At 57.7% G+C, this 17,285-nt stretch overlaps 1 protein-coding gene across 2 annotated transcripts; it reads right to left on the bottom strand.

Moving 5' to 3' along the window:
- Window positions 1-367: 367 nt before the first annotated feature.
- Window positions 368-15,435, bottom strand: VAMP2 (vesicle associated membrane protein 2). Of its 2 annotated transcripts, XM_064737842.1 has the most exons (5): window positions 15,372-15,435; window positions 9,033-9,156; window positions 5,209-5,367; window positions 2,376-2,427; window positions 368-1,702 (listed from the first exon to the last, which is right to left on the bottom strand). In XM_064737842.1, coding segments are annotated over exons 1-5 (354 nt in total). In that variant the 5' UTR covers window positions 15,374-15,435; the 3' UTR covers window positions 368-1,685. The 2 variants fall into 2 exon arrangements, with proteins under 2 accessions (XP_064593912.1, XP_064593911.1); XM_064737841.1 differs by lacking the exons at window positions 9,033-9,156; window positions 15,372-15,435 and adding an exon at window positions 8,624-8,761.
- Between the last annotated feature and the right edge of the window lie 1,850 nt (window positions 15,436-17,285).

The raw sequence follows: 17,285 nt of genomic DNA, 5'->3' as shown, positions 1-17,285 counted from the left end.
CCCTCCCCCTAAATTTTGGGGACCCCTCCCTCAATTTTGGGGACCCATCCCCTTAATTTTGGGACCACCAATTTTGGGGAACCCCCCCTTAATCTTGGGACCCCCCCATTTGTGGACCCCCCCAATTTTGGGGACCCCTCCCCAAATTTTGGGACCCCTCCATTTTGGGGACCCTCCCATTTTGGGCTCTCCCAATTGTGGGGACCCCCCCCTAATTTTGGGGACCCCTCCCCAAATTTTGGGGACCCCCCTGGTTCCCTCCTCCCAGGGGTGCCCCCTCCCCCCCATAATTTTTGGGGGGTTCCCTCCAATTTTGGGGTCCCCCCTCCCCATATTTTTGGGGTTCACTCCCCCAATTTTGGGGTCCCCCCTTCAGTTTTGGGGTCCCCACCCCCAAATTTTGGCATTTCCAGCCCAAAATTTTGGGGCTCTCCCATTTTTGGGGTCCTCCCCTCATTTTTGGGGTCCCCCCTAATTTTGGGGTACCTCCCCCAATTTTGGACTCTCCCATTTTTGGGGTCCCTCCAAATTTTAGGGCTCCCCCGCCCCCCAAAATTTTGGGATCTTCCTCTTTTTTGGGTTCCCCCTCCATTTTTGGACTCTCCCATTTTTGGGGATCTCCCCCCGCCATTTTTTGGGCTCTTCCATTTTGGGGTCACCCCCCCAATTTTTGGGCTTTCGCATTTCTGGGGTTCCCCAAATTTTGGAATCTCCAAAATTTTGGGTTCCCCCCAATTTTTTGGGCTCTCCCCAAAAATTTTGGGGGTCCCCCCCCATTTTTGGGCTCCTCCATTTTTTAGGGTTCCCCCAAATTTTGGGACCCCCCCCCCAATTTCAGCCTCCTCCCATTTTTGGGGTCTCCCCAAATTTTTGGGACCCCCCAATTTCAGGACCCCCCCAAATTTTGGGGCTCCCCCATTTTCAGCCTCCTCCCATTTTTTTTTGGGGGCTCCTCCCATTTTTTTGGGGTCTCCCCAAATTTCGGGAACCCCCCTCCCCCAAATTTTGGGCTCCCCCAATTTCAGACTCCTCCCATTTTTTGGGGATCTCCCCTCATTTTTTGGGGTCTCCCCAAACTTTTGGGTTCCCCCCAAATTTTTGGGACCCCCCCCCCAAATTTCAGGTCCCCCCCCCCAAATTTTTTTCGGCTCTCCCATTTTGGGACCCCCCCCCAATTTTTGGGGTTCCCCCCCCCCATTTTCGGCAGTGAAGGGTTTGGGGGCGATGGGAAATTGGGGGAGGGGCAAATTTTGGGGCACCCCAAATTTTGGGATGGGGGGAGGGGGGGAAAAACGGGGTGGGGGAGGGGCTGGAATGTTTTTGGGACCCCCCAAAATCGCCCCAAAAAAAATTTTGGGGGGGGTCCCTTGTGCTCACCTGGGGTGGGGGAGGGGACCCCCAAAATTCGGGGGTGGGGGAGGGGCCTCGGGAACCCCCAAAATTCCCTCCAAATTTTGGGGGTGTGGCCCCTCCCCCACCAGCCAATCAGATTTTGGGGTGTTTGAGGGGGGGCGGGGCTTGGGGTGGGGGGGATTTTGGCGGGAAAATCCCATCTTTGGGGGGTGGGGGAGGGGTTAAAGGGGGTGGGGGAGGGGCCTGGGCGTGGCCACGCCCCCCTGGCGGCGTTGGGGGCGGGGTTTGAGGGGGTCCTGGGGGCGGGGCTTGGCAGGGCGGGGCCGGCGGCGTTAGGTGCTGAAATAGACTGCAAAGAGAAATTTGCATCTGATTAGCATACAGGAAGCTCATTTGCATGCTCCCACCCTCTCATTTGCATGCTCATTTGCATGCTCAGGGCTCCACCCACTCATGCCTGCATTAGTATGTGACAAAAATCTGCAGCTAATTTGCATATGATTTACATGTAGTCCTCCCAGCTTCCGGTTTAATTTGCATAGCCCCGCCCACTCTCTTCCACCCCTTCATTTGCATGACTGACCCTCATTAGTGCTCATCACGCTAATTGCATACCCGGTTTGTCTCATTAGCATGCAGTAAATTTGCATAATTATTCCTCTTACATAATTTAAAACCCTTTACCCAAATTTGCATACCCAAGCCTCATTTGCATAACCCGACCTGTTAATTTGCATGCCCCGCCCATCATTTGCATACCCCGCACCGCATTTGCATAACCCAAAGAAACGTAATTTGTCTAAAATGGCTGCCTCATTTGCATAATGTAATCTTCATTTGCATAGCACAGTCCTAATTTGCATAACACCACCCTCATTAGAATATTAATCCATTAAATAACTGCCTGTGCTTCCTCATTTGCATGCCCCGCCCCTCATTTGCATGCTCCGATCTCCTCCCATTGCCCCGATTTGCATAAACCCTCCCTCATTTGCATCTCATTTGCATAAGGAGCCGCTCACCGATGATGATGATGAGGACGATGGCGCAGATCACGCCCAGGATGATCATCATCTGCAAAAGGGCAAAATTTGGGGAAATTTGGGGTTTTTGGGGGGAATTTTTTGTGGAAGTTTTTGTGGAATTTTTGGGGGAATTTTTGGGGTTTTTTGGGAATTTTTGGGATTTTTTGTGGAATTTTTTGGGGAATTTTGGGGATTTTTTAATGGAATTTTCGGGTTTGTTTGAGGAATTTTTGGGGATTTCTTGGGGGATTTTTGGGGTTTTTTGGGGGAATTTTTGGGATTTTTTGGGGAATTTTTGGGATTTTTTGGGGAATTTTGGGGATTTTTTAATGGAATTTTCGGGTTTGTTTGAGGAATTTTTGGGGATTTCTTGGGGGATTTTTGGGGATTTTTGGGGAATTTTTTGGGATTTTTTTGGGGAATTTTGGGGTTTGTTTGTGGAATTTTCAGGGATTTCTTGGGGAATTTTTTTTTATTTTTTGGGGGGATATTTTGTGGAATTTTGGGGGACTTCTTGGGGAATTTTTGGGGAATTTTTTTTTGATTGTTCGGGGGAATTTTTGTGGAATTTTGTGGGGATTTTTGTGGGGAATTTTTGAGGTCTTTTGGGATCTTTTTGGGGGATTTTTGGGAATTTAAGGGGTTTTTGGGGGGGATTTTTTGGGGGTGTTTTTGGGGAGGGATTTTTTGGGGGTGTTTTTGGGGCCATTTTGGGGCTATTTTAGGGCTATTTGGAGCCATTTTAGGTTGATTTTTGGGTATTTTGGGGTGAATTCAGCCCATTTTGGGATGATTTTGGCCATTTTGGGGCCATTTTGTGGCTATCTCAGCCCATTTTGGGACTATTTTTTGCCATTTTAGGGCTATTTTGGGGTGATTTTTGGCCATTTTGGGTACCTTGAGGTTCTTCCACCAGTACTTGCGCTTGAGCTTGGGGCATTTGGGGCCATTTGGGCCATTTTGGGGCCATTTTCGGGTAACTTTGGGCTATTCTGGGAGATTTTAGGGCCATTTTGGGGCTCTTTTTCACCATTTAGGGGCTCTTTTTCACCATTTTGGGGTGAATTTTGGCCATTTTGGGTACCTTGAGGTTCTTCCACCAGTACTTGCGCTTGAACTTGAGTCATTTGGGGCCATTTTGGGCTATTTTGGGGTAACTTTGGGCTATTCTGGGAGTTTTTAGGGCCATTTTGGGGCTCTTTTTCACCATTTTGGGTTGATTTCAGCCCATTTTGGGCAATTTCCCACCTTGAGGTTCTTCCACCAGTACTTGCGTTTGAGCTTGGGGCTATTTGGAGCCATTTTGGGGTGATTCCAGCCCATTTTGGGACTATTTTTGGCCATTTTGGGACCATTTTGGGGTGACTTTTGGGTATTTTGGGGTGAATTCAGCCCATTTTTGGGTTGATTTTTGGCCATTTTGGGTACCTTGAGGTTCTTCCACCAGTACTTGCGCTTGAGCTTGGGGTTATTTGGGGCCATTTTGGGGTAACTTTGGGCTATTCTGGGGGATTTTAGGGCCATTTTGCGGCTCTTTTTTGCCATTTTGGGCTCATTTTGGGTTGATTTTTTGCCATTTTGGGGCCACTTTGGGGCTCTTTTTCACCATTTTGGGGTGATTTTAGCCCATTTTGGCAATTTCTCACCCTGAGGTTCTTCTACCAGTACTTGCCCCTGAGCTTGGAGTTATTTGGGGCATTTTTGGCCATTTTGGGGCCATTTTTGGCCATTTTGGGGCCATTTTAGGGCTATTTGGAGCAATTTTGGGGTGATTTCAGCTCATTTTTGGCCATTTTGGGTACTTTGAGGTTCTTCCACCAGTACTTGTGCTTGAGCTTGAGGCGTTTGGGGCCATTTTGGGGCTATTTTGGGGTAACTTTGGGCTATTCTGGGAGATTTTGGGGCCATTTAGGGGCTCTTTTTCGCCATTTAGGGGCTCTTTTTCGCCATTTTGGGTTGATTTTAGCCCATTTTGGGCAATTTCCCACCTTGAGGTTCTTCCACCAGTACTTGCCCCTGAGCTTGGGGTTATTTGGGGCCATTTTGGGCCATTTTGGGGCTATTTTGAGGTAACTTTGGGCTATTTTAGGGCTATCTCAGCCCATTTTGGGACTACTTTTGGCTATTTTGGGGCCATTTTGGGTTGATTTTTGGCCATTTTAGGGCTATTTTGGGGTGATTTTAGCCCATTTTGGGCAATTTCCCACCTTGAGGTTCTTCCACCAGTACTTGCGCTTGAGCTTGGGGCATTTGGGGCCATTTTGGGGCTCTTTTCCTCTATTTTGGGGTCATTTTGGGGTGATTTCAGCCCATTTTGGGCAATTTCTCACCTTGAGGTTCTTCCACCAATACTTGCGCTTGAGCTTGGGTTATTTGGGGTCATTTTGGGGCTATTTGGGGCCATTTTGGGTTGATTTTTGGGTATTTTGGGGTGAATTCAGCCCATTTTTGGGTTGATTTTAGCCCATTTTGGGTACCTTGAGGTTCTTTCACCAGTACTTGTGCTTCAGCTTGAGTCATTTGGGGCCATTTTCGGGTAACTTTGGGCTATTCTGGGAGATTTTAGGGCCATTTTGGGGCTCTTTTTCACCATTTTGGGGTCATTTTGGGGTGATTTTTGGCCATTTTGGGCAATTTCCCACCTTGAGGTTCTTCCACCAGTACTTGCGCTTGAGCTTGGGGTTATTGGGGCCATTTTGGGGTAACTTTGGGGTAACTTTGGGCTATTTTGGGGCTATCTCAGCCCATTTTGGGTTGATTTTTGGCCATTTTGGGGCCATTTTGGGGCTCTTTTTCACCATTTTGGGGCGATTTTAGCCCATTTTGGTACCTTGAGGTTCTTCCACCAGTACTTGCGCTTGAGCTTGGCCGCGCTGGTCTCGAACTGGGAGGCGCCGGCCTGGAGCGCGTCGGCCCGGTCGTCCAGCTCGGAGAGCTTCTGGTCCCGCTCCAGCACCTTGTCCACGTTCACCCGCATGATGTCCACCACCTGCGGCCGGAGAGGCGGTCAGCCAGCCCAGAGTGACCACTGTGGTCAGTTGGGTTCAGGGTGACCACAGGGTTTGGTGGGCAGTGGGCTCAGAGTGACCACTGAACTTAGAGAGCTTCTGGTCCCGCTCCAGCACCTTGTCCACGTTCACCCGCATGATGTCCACCACCTGCGGCCACAGGAGTGGTCAGTGAGCCCAGAGTGACCACTGTGGTCAGCTGGGTTCAGGGTGACCACAGGGTTTGGTGGGCAGTGAGCTCGGAGTGACCACTGAGCTCGGACATGGTCATGATCACAGCCAGGGGACCCAGAGTGACCACTGAGCTTGGCCATGGGCACTGGGCAGTGGTCAGCAGGCTCAGAGTGACCACTGTGCATGGTCATGGTCATGGTCAGTGGTCAGTGAGCCCAGAGTGACCACTGTGGTCAGTGGGTTCAGAGTGACCACAGGGTTTGGTGGGCAGTGGGCTCGGAGTGACCACACTGGTCAGCAGGCTCGGAGTGACCACTGTGCATGGTCATGGTCATGGTCACAGTGGTCAGTGGGCTTGGAGTGACCACTGTGCATGGTCATGGTCATGGTCAGTGGTCAGTGGGCTTGGAGTGACCACTGTGGTCAGTTGGGTTCAGGGTGACCACAGGGTTTGGTGGGCAGTGACCACAATGGTCAGCAGGCTCAGAGTGACCACTGTGCATGGTCATGGTCATGGTCACAGTTAGTGGTCAGTGGGCTTGGAGTGACCACTGAGCTCGGAGAGCTTCTGGTCCCGCTCCAGCACCTTGTCCACGTTCACCCGCATGATGTCCACCACCTGCGGCCACAGGAGTGGTCAGTGAGCCCAGAGTGACCACTGTGGTCAGTTGGGTTCAGAGTGACCACAGGGTTTGGTGGGCAGTGGGCCTGGAGTGACCACTGAGCTCGGACATGGCCATGGTCACAGTTAGTGGTCAGTGGTCAGTGGGCTTGGAGTGACCACTGTGGTCAGTTGGGTTCAGAGTGACCACAGGGTTTGGTGGGCAGTGGGCTTGGAGTGACCACTGAGCTCAGAGAGCTTCTGGTCCCGCTCCAGCACCTTGTCCACGTTCACCCGCATGATGTCCACCACCTGCGGCCACAGGAGTGGTCAGCAGGCAGTGGTCAGTTGGGTTCAGAGTGACCACTGTGGTCAGTTGGGTTCAGAGTGACCACAGGGTTTGGTGGCAGTGGGCTTGGAGTGACCACTGTGCATGGTCATGGTCATGGTCACAGCCAGGGGACCCAGAGTGACCACTGAGCTCAGACATGGTCATGGTCACTGTTAGTGGTCAGTGGGCTTGGAGTGACCATTGTGGGCAGTTGGGTTCAGAGTGACCACAGGGTTTGGTGGGCAGTGGGCTCGGAGTGACCACACTGGTCAGCAGGCTCAGAGTGACCACTGAGCTTGGACATGGCCATGGTCACTGTTAGTGGTCAGTGGTCAGTGGGCTTGGAGTGACCACTGAGCTCAGAGAGCTTCTGGTCCCGCTCCAGCACCTTGTCCACGTTCACCCGCATGATGTCCACCACCTGCGGCCGGAGGAGCGGTCAGTTGGGTTCAGAGTGACCACTGTGGTCAGTTGGGTTCAGGGTGACCACAGGGTTTGGTGGGCAGTGGGCTTGGAGTGACCACTGTGCATGGTCATGGTCATGGTCACAGTTAGTAGTCAGTGGGCTTGGAGTGACCACTGTGGTCAGTTGGGTTCAGAGTGACCACAGGGTTTGCTGGGCAGTGGGCTTGGAGTGGCCACTGTGCATGGTCATGATCACAGTTAGTGGTCAGTGGTCAGTGGGCCTGGAGTGACCACAGTGGTCAGCAGGCTCAGAGTGACCACTGTGCATTTTCATGGTCATGGTCACAGTTAGTGGTCAGTGGTCAGTGGGCTTGGAGTGACCACAGTGGTCAGCAGGCTCAGAGTGACCACTGTGCATGGTCACGGTCATGGTCACAGTTAGTGGTCAGTGGTCAGTGGGCTTGGAGTGACCAGTGAGCTCAGAGAGCTTCTGGTCCCGCTCCAGCACCTTGTCCACGTTCACCCGCATGATGTCCACCACCTGCGGCCGGAGAGGCGGTCAGTGGGCAGTGGTCAGTGGTCAGTGGGCCCAGAGTGACCACTGTGGTCAGTTGAGTTCAGAGTAACCACAGGGTTCGGTGGGCAGTGGGCTCAGAGTGACCACTGAGCTCGGACATGGGCAGTGGGCAGTGGTCAGCGGGCTCAGAGTGACCACAGGGTTTGGTGGTCAGTGGGCCTGGAGTGACCACTGAGCTCAGCCATGGCCATGGTCACAGCCAGGGGACTCAGAGTGACCACTGAGCTCAGCCATGGCCATGGTCACAGCCAGGGGACTCAGAGTGACCACTGAGCTCGGACATGGCCATGGTCACAGCCAAGGGACCCAGAGTGACCACTGAGCTTGGCCATGAGCAGTGGGCAGTGGTCAGTGGGCTCAGAGTGACCACAGTGGTCAGCAGGCTCAGAGTGACCACTGTGTATGGTCATGGTCACAGCCAGGGGTCAGAGGTCAGTGGTCAGTGGGGCCTGAGAGTGACCACTGCCCTCAGGGGTCAGCAATGGCCCAGTTGAGCCACTTTGGCCACGCCCACAAAGTGACCACACCCAAGGTGGGCCACGCCCCTCCAGGCCTGGTCATCCCCAGGGGTCAAAGGTCATGAATTACGGCATTACCCCTCATTGGCCACACCCACAGAGTGACCACGCCCCTCTGACCACACCAAACTGACCACTCCCATCAGAGTGACCACGCCCCCTTCACTGACCACGCCCCCTTCACTGACCTCATCCACCTGGGCCTGGGTCTGACCCCTCCCCCCTTAGCCTCTCCTCCACTGACCACACCCACTTTAGCCCCTCCCCATTGACCACACCCTCCACTGACCACACCCCCTTTGGCCACACCCCCTGACTGATCTCATTGACCTGGGCCTGGGTCTGACCCCTCCCCACTGACCACACCTATTAACCACACCCCCACCCAACTGACCCCTCCCACCAGAGTGACCACACCCCTGTTGACCACGCCCATCCCACTGACCACGCCCCCTTAGGCCCCGCCCCTTCACTGACCTCATCCACCTGGGCCTGGGTCTCACCCTTCCCCATTTCAATGACCCCTCACACCAGAGTGACCACAGGGTGACCACACCCCCTCTGGCCCCTCCCACCAGAGTGACCACACCCCTCACTGACCACGCCCCCTTTAGCCCCGCCCCTGACTGACCTCATCCACCTGGGCCTGGGTCTGCTGCAGCCGCACACTCACACCAGAGTGACCACACCCCCTTTGGCCCCTCCCACCAGAGTGACCACGCCCCCTCAGGCCCCGCCCCTTCACTGACCTCATCCACCTGGGCCTGGGTCTGACCCCTCCCCATTTCAATGACCCCTCACACCAGAGTGACCCCAGAGTGACCACACTCCATTTGGCCCCTCCCACCAGTGTGACCACGCCCATTTCAGTGACCACGCCCCCTTAGGCCACGCCCCTTCACTGACCTCATCCACCTGGGCCTGGGTCTGACCCCTCCCCATTTCAATGACCCCTCACACCACACTCCATTTGGCCCCTCCCACCACAGTGACCACGCCCATTTCAGTGACCACGCCCCTGGCCACGCCCCTTTACTGACCTCATCCACCTGGGCCTGGGTCTGCTGCAGCCGCCGGTTGCTGGTCAGGTTGGGGGGAGGGGCCGGGGGTCCCCCCCCTTCGGCCGCGGCGGGGGGAGGGGCGGCGGGGGCCGAGGGCGCCGACCTGGCCAAAGGGCAAAGGGCAAAGGTCACGGGGGGGGCACGGGGACAGGGAGGGGACGGAGTGACCGCCAGGGGGGTGAAATGACCGCAGAGTGACCGCAGAGTGACCACAGGGGTGACACCAAAGTGACCACTGGGATGACACCAGAGTGACCACAGGGGTGACACCAGAGTGACCACAGGGTGACCACAGAGTGACCACAGGGGTGACACCAGAGTGACCACTGGAGTGATACCAAAGTGACCTCAGAGTGACCACTGGAGTGACACCAGAGTGACCACAGGGGTGACACCAAAGTGACCACAAGGGTGACACCAGAGTGACCACAGGGTGACCACAGAGTGACCACAGAGTGACCACAGGGGTGACACCAGAGTGACCACAGGGTGACCAGAGTGACCACAGAGTGACCACAGGGGTGACACCAAGGTCCACAGAGTGACCACAGCAGTGACCACTGGAGTGACCAGTGAGTGACCACTGGGGTGACACCAAAGTGACCACAGAGTGACCACAGAGTGACCACTGGGGTGACACCAGAGTGACCACAAGGTTGACACCAAAGTGACCACAGAGTGACCACAGAGTGACCACTGGAGTGACCACAGAGTGACCACTGGGGTGACACCAGAGTGACCACAGGGTGACCATTGGGGTGTCACCAGAGTGACCAATGGGGTGACCACAGAGTGACCACTGGGGTGACACCAGAGTGACCACAGAGTGACCACAGAGTGACCACTGGGGGAACCCCAATGTCCCCACAGTGACTACAGAGTGACCACTGGGGTGTCACTAAAGTGACCACTGGGCTGACCACAGCAGTGACACCAAAGTGACCACTGAGTGACCACTGGGGTGACCACTAAAGTGACCACAATGTCACCACAGCAGTGACACCAAAGTGACCACTGAGTGACCACAGGGGCGATCCTGAAGTGACCACTGGGGTGTCACTAAAGTGACCACTGGGCTGACCACAGCAGTGACACCAAAGTGACCACTGAGTGACCACGGGCGATCCCGAAGTGACCACTGGGGTGTCACTAAAGTGACCACAAGGGTGACCCCAGTGTGTGAGTGACCCCCAGGATGTCCCCAGAGTGACCCCAAGGTGTCCCCAATGTCCAGGTGACCCCCCCAAAGTGTCCCCAGAGTGACCCCAAGGGGGGACCCCAAGATCTGAGTGACCACAGGAGTGTCCCCAATGTCCGAGTGACCCCCAGACCATGCAGGTGACCCCCCCCCAGGGTGTCCCCAATGTCCCCAGAGTGACCACAGGGGTGTCCCCAATGTCCCCCCAATGTCCCCCAAGGTCCCCCCAATGTCCCCAGTGTCCCCAAAGCGACCCCCACAGTGTCCCCAATGTCTCAGTGACCCCCAACGTCCCCTCAGTGTCCCCCCAATGTCCCCAGAGTGCCCCCAAAATGACCCCAATGTGTCCCCAATGTCCCCCCAAAGTGACCCTTGGAGTGTCCCCCAATGTCCCCCCAGTGACCACAGCGGTGTCCCCCCAATGTCCCCCCAATGTCCCCCAATGTCCATCCAATGACCCCCCAATGTCCCCAATGTCCCCTCAGTGACCCTTTGGGGGTCCCCAATGTCCCCCCAATGTCCCCCAATGTCCATCCAATGACCCCCAGGGTGTCCCCAACATCCCCAGAGTGACCACAGGGGTGTCCCCAATGTCCCCCCAATGTCCCCAATGTCCCTCCAAGGGTGTCCCCAATGTCCCCAAAGCGACCCCCAAGGTGTCCCCAATGTCTCAGTGACTCCCAATGTCCCCAATGTCCCCTCAATGTCCCCAGAGCGACCCTTGGGGTGTCCCCAACATCCCCCAATGACCCCCAGGGTGTCCCCAATGTCCCCAGAGTGACCCAAAGGGGGGGCACCCCGAGATCTGAGTGACCACAGGGGTGTCCCCCAATGTCCCCCCAAAGTGATCCTTGGGGGGTCCCCAATGTCCCCAGAGTGACCACGGAGTGTCCCCAATGTCCAGGTGACCCCCCCAAAGTGTCCCAAAGTGACCACAGGGTGTCCCCCAATGTCCCCAACATCCCCTCAGTGACCCTTTGGGGGTCCCCAGTGTCCCCTCAATGTCCCCCCAGTGTCCATCCAATGACCCCCAGGGTGTCCCCAACATCCCCAGAGTGACCACAGGGGTGTCCCCAATGTCCCCTCAGCCCCCCAATGTCCCCCCAATGTCCCTCCAAGGGTGTCCCCAATGTCCCCAAAGCGACCCCCAAAGTGTCCCCAATGTCTCAGTGGCCCCAAAGTGTCCCCAATGTCCCCCCCAATGTCCCCTCAGTGACCACAGCGGTGTCCCCAATGTCCCCCAATGTCCCCAACATCCCCTCAGTGACCCTTCGGGGGTCCCCAATGTCCCCCCAATGTCCCCAATATCCATCCAATGACCCCCAGGGTGTCCCCAACATCCCCAGAGTGACCACAGGGGTGTCCCCAATGTCCCCCCAATGTCCCCCCAAGGGTGTCCCCAGTGTCCCCAAAGCGACCCCCAAAGTGTCCCCAATGTCTCAGTGACCCCCAATGTCCCCAATGTCCCCCCAATGTCCCCTCAGTGTCCCCTCAATGTCCCCAGAGCGACCCTTGGGGTGTCCCCAATGTCCCCAGACTGCCCCCAAAGTGTCCCCAATGTCCCCCCAGTGACCACAGCGGTGTCCCCCAATGTCCCCAACATCCCCTCAGTGACCCTTCGGGGGTCCCCAATGTCCCCCAATGTCCCCCCAAAGTGTCCCCAATGTCCATCCAATGACCCCCAGGGTTTCCCCAGCATCCCCAAAGTGACCACAGGAGTGTCCCCAATGTCCCCCCTATGTCCCCAATGTCCCCAATGTCCTCCAAGGGTGTCTCCAGTGTCCCCAAAGCGACCCCCAAAGTGTCCCCAATGTCCCCAAAGTGACCACAGGGGTGATCCCAATGTGTCCCCACTGTCCCCCCAAAGTAACCCTTGGGGTGTCCCCAATGTCCCCCAAAGTCCCCAATATCCCCTCAGTGACCCTTCGGGGGTCCCCAATGTCCCCCCAGAGTGACCACAGGGGTGTCCCCAACATTCCCACAGTGACCACAGGGGTGTCCCCAATGTCTGAGTGACCCCCCCCAAAGTGTCCCCAATGTCCCCCCAGTGACCATAGGGGCGTCCCCCAATGTCCCCTCAGCCCCCCAAAGTGTCCCCAATGTCTCAGTGACCCCCAATGTCCCCAATGTCCCCTCAGTGTCCCTTGGGGTGTCTCCCATGTCACCTCAGTGTCCCCCCGGGGTGCCCCCTCAGTGTCCCCCCAATGTCCCCAATGTCCCCCCAATGCCCCCCCAATGTCCCCTCGGTGTCCCCCAGTGTCCCCCCCAATGTCCCCAATGTCCCCTCAATGTCCCCCCAATGTCCCCAAAGCGACCCCTAAAGTGTCCCCAATGTCCCCCAATGTCCCCCCAGAACGACCCTTGTGGGGTCCCCAATGTCCCCCCAATGTCCCCAATGCCCCCCAATGTCCATCCAATGACCCCCAGGCTGTCCCCAACATTCCCAGAGTGACCACAGGGGTGTCCCCAATGTCCCCCCAAGGTCCCCAATGTCCCCTGAGTGACTACAGGGCATCCACAATGTCCCCTCAGTGACCATGGGGTGTCCCCAATGTCCCCCCAGTGTCACCAATGTCCCCCAGGGTGTCCCCAGTGTCCCCAAAGCGACCCCCAAAGTGTCCCCAATGTCTCAGTGACCCCCCCAGGGTGTCCCCAATGTCCCCAGAGTGACCCAAAGGGGTCACCCCAAGATCTGAGTGACCACAGTGGGGTCCCCAATGTCCCCCCAGTGACCCTTCGGGGGTCCCCAATGTCCCCCCAGTGTCCATCCAATGACCCCCAGGGTGTCCCCAATGTCCCCAGAGTGACCACAGGGTGTCCCCAACATCCCCAGAGTGACCACAGGGGTGTCCCCAATGTCCAGGTGACCCCCCAAAGTGTCCCCAATGTCCCCCCAGTGACCACAGCGGTGTCCCCCAATGTCCCCCAATGTCCCCAATGTCCCCTCAGTGACAATTCGGGGGTCCCCAATGTCCCCCCAATGTCCCCAATGTCCCCTCAGTGTCCCTTGGGGTGCCTCCCATGTCCCCCCAATGTCCCCAATGTCCCCCCAGTGACCACAGCGGTGTCCCCCAATGTCCCCAATGTCCCCCACATCCCCTCAGTGACCCTTCGGGGGTCCCCAATGTCCCCTCAGTGTCCCTCGGGGTGTCTCCCATGTCCCCTCAGTGTCCCCAATGTCCCCCCCAGAATGACCCTTGTGGGGTCCCCAATGTCCCCCCAATGTCCCCAATGCCCCCCCAGTGTCCCCCCAATGTCCCCAATCCCCCCAATGTCCATCCAATGACCCCCAGGGTGTCCCCAACATTCCCAGAGTGACCACAGGGAGACCCCAATGTCCCTCCAAAGAGTCCCCCAAAGGTCCCCAATGTCCCCAGAGTGACTACAGGGCATCCACAATGTCCCCTCAGTGACCATGGGTGTCCCCAATGTCCCCCCAATGTCCCCAATGTCCCCCCAAGGGTGTCCCCAGTGTCCCTAAAGCGACCCCCAAAGTGTCCCCAATGTCCATCCAATGACCCTCAGGGTGACCCCAACATTCCCAGAGTGACCACGAGGGTGTCCCCCAATGTCCCCCCAGTGTCACCAATGTCCCCCCAAGGGTGTCCCCAGTGTCCCCAAAGCGACCCCCAAAGTGTCCCCAATGTCTCAGTGACCCCCCCAGGGTGTCCCCAATGTCCCCAGAGTGACCCAAAGGGGTCACCCCAAGATCTGAGTGACCACAGTGGGGTCCCCAATGTCCCCCCAGTGACCACAGCGGTGTCCCCAGTGTCCCCCCAATGTCCCTCAGTGTCCCCTCAATGTCCCCAGAGCGACCCTTGGGGTGTCCCCAATGTCCCCTCAGCCCCCCAATGTCCCCAATGTCCCTCCAAGGGTGTCCCCAATGTCCCCAGAGTGACCATGGGGTGTCCCCAATGTCCCCCCAATGTCCCCCAATGTCCCCCCAGTGACCACAGAGGTGTCCCCAGTGTCCCTAAAGTGACCCCCAAAGTGTCCCCCAATGTCTCAGTGTCCCCCAAGGTGTCCCCAATGTCCCCAGAGTGACCCAAAGGGGGCACCCCGAGATCTGAGTGACCACAGTGGGGTCCCCAATGTCCCCTCAGTGACCACAGGGTGTCCTCAATGTCCCCCCAATGTCCCTCCAAGGGTGTCCCCAATGTCCCCTCAGTGACCCTTTGGGGGTCCCCAACATCCCCAGAGTGACCACAGGGGTGTCCCCAATGTCTGAGTGACCCCCAAAAGTGTCCCCAATGTCCCCCAGTGACCACAGGGGTGTCCCCCAATGTCCCCAGTGTCCCCTCAGTGTCCCCAATGTCCCCCCCAGAACGACCCTTGTGGGGTCCCCAATGTCCCCCCAATGTCCCCAATGCCCCCCAATGCCCCAATGTCCCCCCCAGTGTCCCCCCAATGTCCCCAATGCCCCCCCAATGTCCCCTCAGTGACCCCGAGGGGTCCCCACCCCCCCCATCCAAGCCCCTCCCCTCATCCAAGCCCCTCCCCCCATCCCCCCCCTCCCCAATTCGCGGTGGGTGGGGGAGGGGCGGCGCCTCCGCAGCGGGGGGGGGGGGATGGGGGGGGAATGGGGGGGGAGGGGCCCGGGTCGGGATTTTCCCACCCCTCCCCCCCCCCCCCCTTCCATTTCTGCGTCTGTTTCTAAAAATAGAAACAGCCCGGGGATGGGGGGGGGGGGGGGGGAGGGGCAAAGGGGGGGGGGAGGATGCGGTGAAGGGGGGGAGGGGTCCTGAGGGGGTGGGGGATGGGTGGGAATTTCGGGGGGGTCCCCAAATTTTTATCGGGGGAGGGGGATGGAGGGTGGGGGATGGGTGGGAATTTCGGGGGGGAGGGGTCCCCAGATTTTCATTATTTGGGGAGGGGGGGTGGGGGAGGGGAGGGGTCCCGAGGAGGGAGGGGTGTGGGGGGGGGATGGGATGGGGGGAGGGGCAAAGCGGGGGGGGGGGAGGGGAGGGATGATGATGATGGGTGGGAATTTTGGGGAGGGGGTTTCGCCCCCAAAAAAATACCCACAAGGGGGGGATGGGGGGGGGGATGGGGGATATTGGGGAGGGGTCCCGAGGTGGGTGAGGGGGGGGATGGGGGGGGGGGTCGCGCCCCCCACTCACATCGCGGAGCGGAGCGCGGTCGCTGCGGCCGAAAATGGCGGCGGGGGCGGCGCGAAACATCCGGGAACCCGCGGGGGGGGGGGGGAGGGGAGGGGGAGGGGAGGGATGGATGGGGGGGGGAGGGGAGAGGGGAGGAGGGGGGGGAGGGGAGGGGATGGGGGTGGGGAAAGGGGGGGATTTGTGGGGTCTATGGGGGGATTTATGGGATCTATGGGGTCTGTGGGGCGTGCTATGCTGTGGGGTGGGCGGGGCTATGCGGTGGGCGGGGTCTGTGGGGTCTACGGGGGGATTTATGGGATCTATGGGGCTCTATGGGGTCTATGGGGGGATCTATGGGGATCTATGGGTCACCCTATGGGGTCTATGGGGCATCTATGGGGTCTGTGTGGTCTGTGGGGTCTATGGGGGGATCTATGGGGTCTATGGGGCGTTCTATGCTATGGGGTGGGCGGGGCTATGGGGTGGGAGGAGTCTATGGGGCATCTATGGGGTCTATGGGGGGATTTATGGGGTCTATGGGGTCTATGGGGTGGGGCATCCTATGGGGTCTATGGGGCACAGGCAGATCTATGGGGTGGGAGGAGTCTATGGGGTCTATGGGGTCTGTGGGGCGTGCTATGCTGTGGGGTGGGCGGGGCTATGGGGTGGGAGGAGTCTATGGGGCATCTATGGGGTCTATGGGGCATCTATGGGGTCTATGGGGTATCTATGGGGTGGGAGGAGTTTATGGGGTTCTATGGGGCTCTATGGAGAGATTTGTGGGGTCTATGGGGTCTATGGGGGGATTTGTGGGGTCTGTGGGGGTCTATGGGGTCTATGGGGCGTGCTGTGCTGTGGGGTGGGCGGGGCTATGCGGTGGGCGGAGTCTATGGGGCATCTATGGGGTCTGTGGGGCATCTATGGGGTGAGAGGAGTCTATGGGGCTCTATGGGGTCTATGGGGGGATTTATGGGGTCTATGGGGCTCTATGGGGTCTATGGGGCGTGCTATGCTGTGGGGTGGGCGGAGTCTATGGGGCATCTATGGGGTCTATGGGGCTCTATGGGGTCTATGAGGGGATCTATGGGGCTCTATGGGGTCTATGGGGCACAGGCGGATCTATGGGGTGGGGGGGATCTATGGGGCACAGGCAGATCTATGGGGCATAGGGGGTTTATGGAGTAGGGGGTTCTATGGGGCACAGGGGTTTCTATGGGGCACAGGGGGTTTATGGGGTGGGGGTTTCTATGGGGTCTATGGGGTACAGGGGGTCTCTATGGGGCACAGGCGGATCTATGGGGCACAGGGGGGCTATGGGGTGGGGGTCTCTATGGGGCACACAGGGATCTATGGGGCACAGGGGGTTTCTATGGGGTGGGGGTCTCTATGGGGTGGGGGTCTCTATGGGCACACAGGGATCTATGGGGCACAGGGGGTTTCTATGGGGTGGGGGTTTCTATGGGGTGGGGGTCTCTATGGGGCACAGGGGGTTTATGGGGTGGGGGTCTCTATGGGGCACAGGGGGTCTATGGGGTCTCTATGGGGCACAGGGGGTCTCTATGGGGCACAAGAGGATTGAAGGGGGTCCCTATGGGGCCCGGGAGTGATCTGTGGGTCTGGGGTCTCTCTATGGGGTTTTTGTGGGTCTGGGTCTCTCTGTGGGTCTGGGGTCTCTCTATGAGGTCTCTCTATGGGTCTGGGGTCCCCATAGGATTTTTTGTGGGTCTGGGGTCTCTGTATGGGGTTTTTGTGGGCCTGGGGTCTCTCTATGGGTCTGGGTCTCTCTAAGGGGTTTGTGTGGGTCTGGGGTCTCTCTATGGGTCTGGCGTCTCTCTATGGGGCTGGGGGCTCTGTGGGTCTGGGGTCCCTCTATGGGTCTGGGGTCTCTCTGTGGGGTCTCTCTGTGGGTCTAGGGTCTCTGTTATGGGGTCTCTA

Source organism: Zonotrichia leucophrys, unplaced genomic scaffold, assembly GCF_028769735.1.
Source record: "Zonotrichia leucophrys gambelii isolate GWCS_2022_RI unplaced genomic scaffold, RI_Zleu_2.0 Scaffold_115_144425, whole genome shotgun sequence".
Classification (NCBI taxonomy): domain Eukaryota; kingdom Metazoa; phylum Chordata; class Aves; order Passeriformes; family Passerellidae; genus Zonotrichia; species Zonotrichia leucophrys.
The sequence above is the reverse complement of the archived record's forward strand: the minus strand, read 5'-3'. Positions and strand labels throughout refer to the sequence as shown.

Excerpts from the sequence above, each read along its gene's own strand:
- VAMP2 (XM_064737842.1), bottom strand. Across the intron at positions 5,368-9,032 it reads CCCAGGCCCAGGTGGATGAG|GTGGTGGACATCATGCGGGT; the intron begins GTCAGTAAAGGG and ends CTCCGGCCGCAG. Across the intron at positions 2,428-5,208 it reads ACTGGTGGAAGAACCTCAAG|ATGATGATCATCCTGGGCGT; the intron begins GTACCAAAATGG and ends GCCCTTTTGCAG.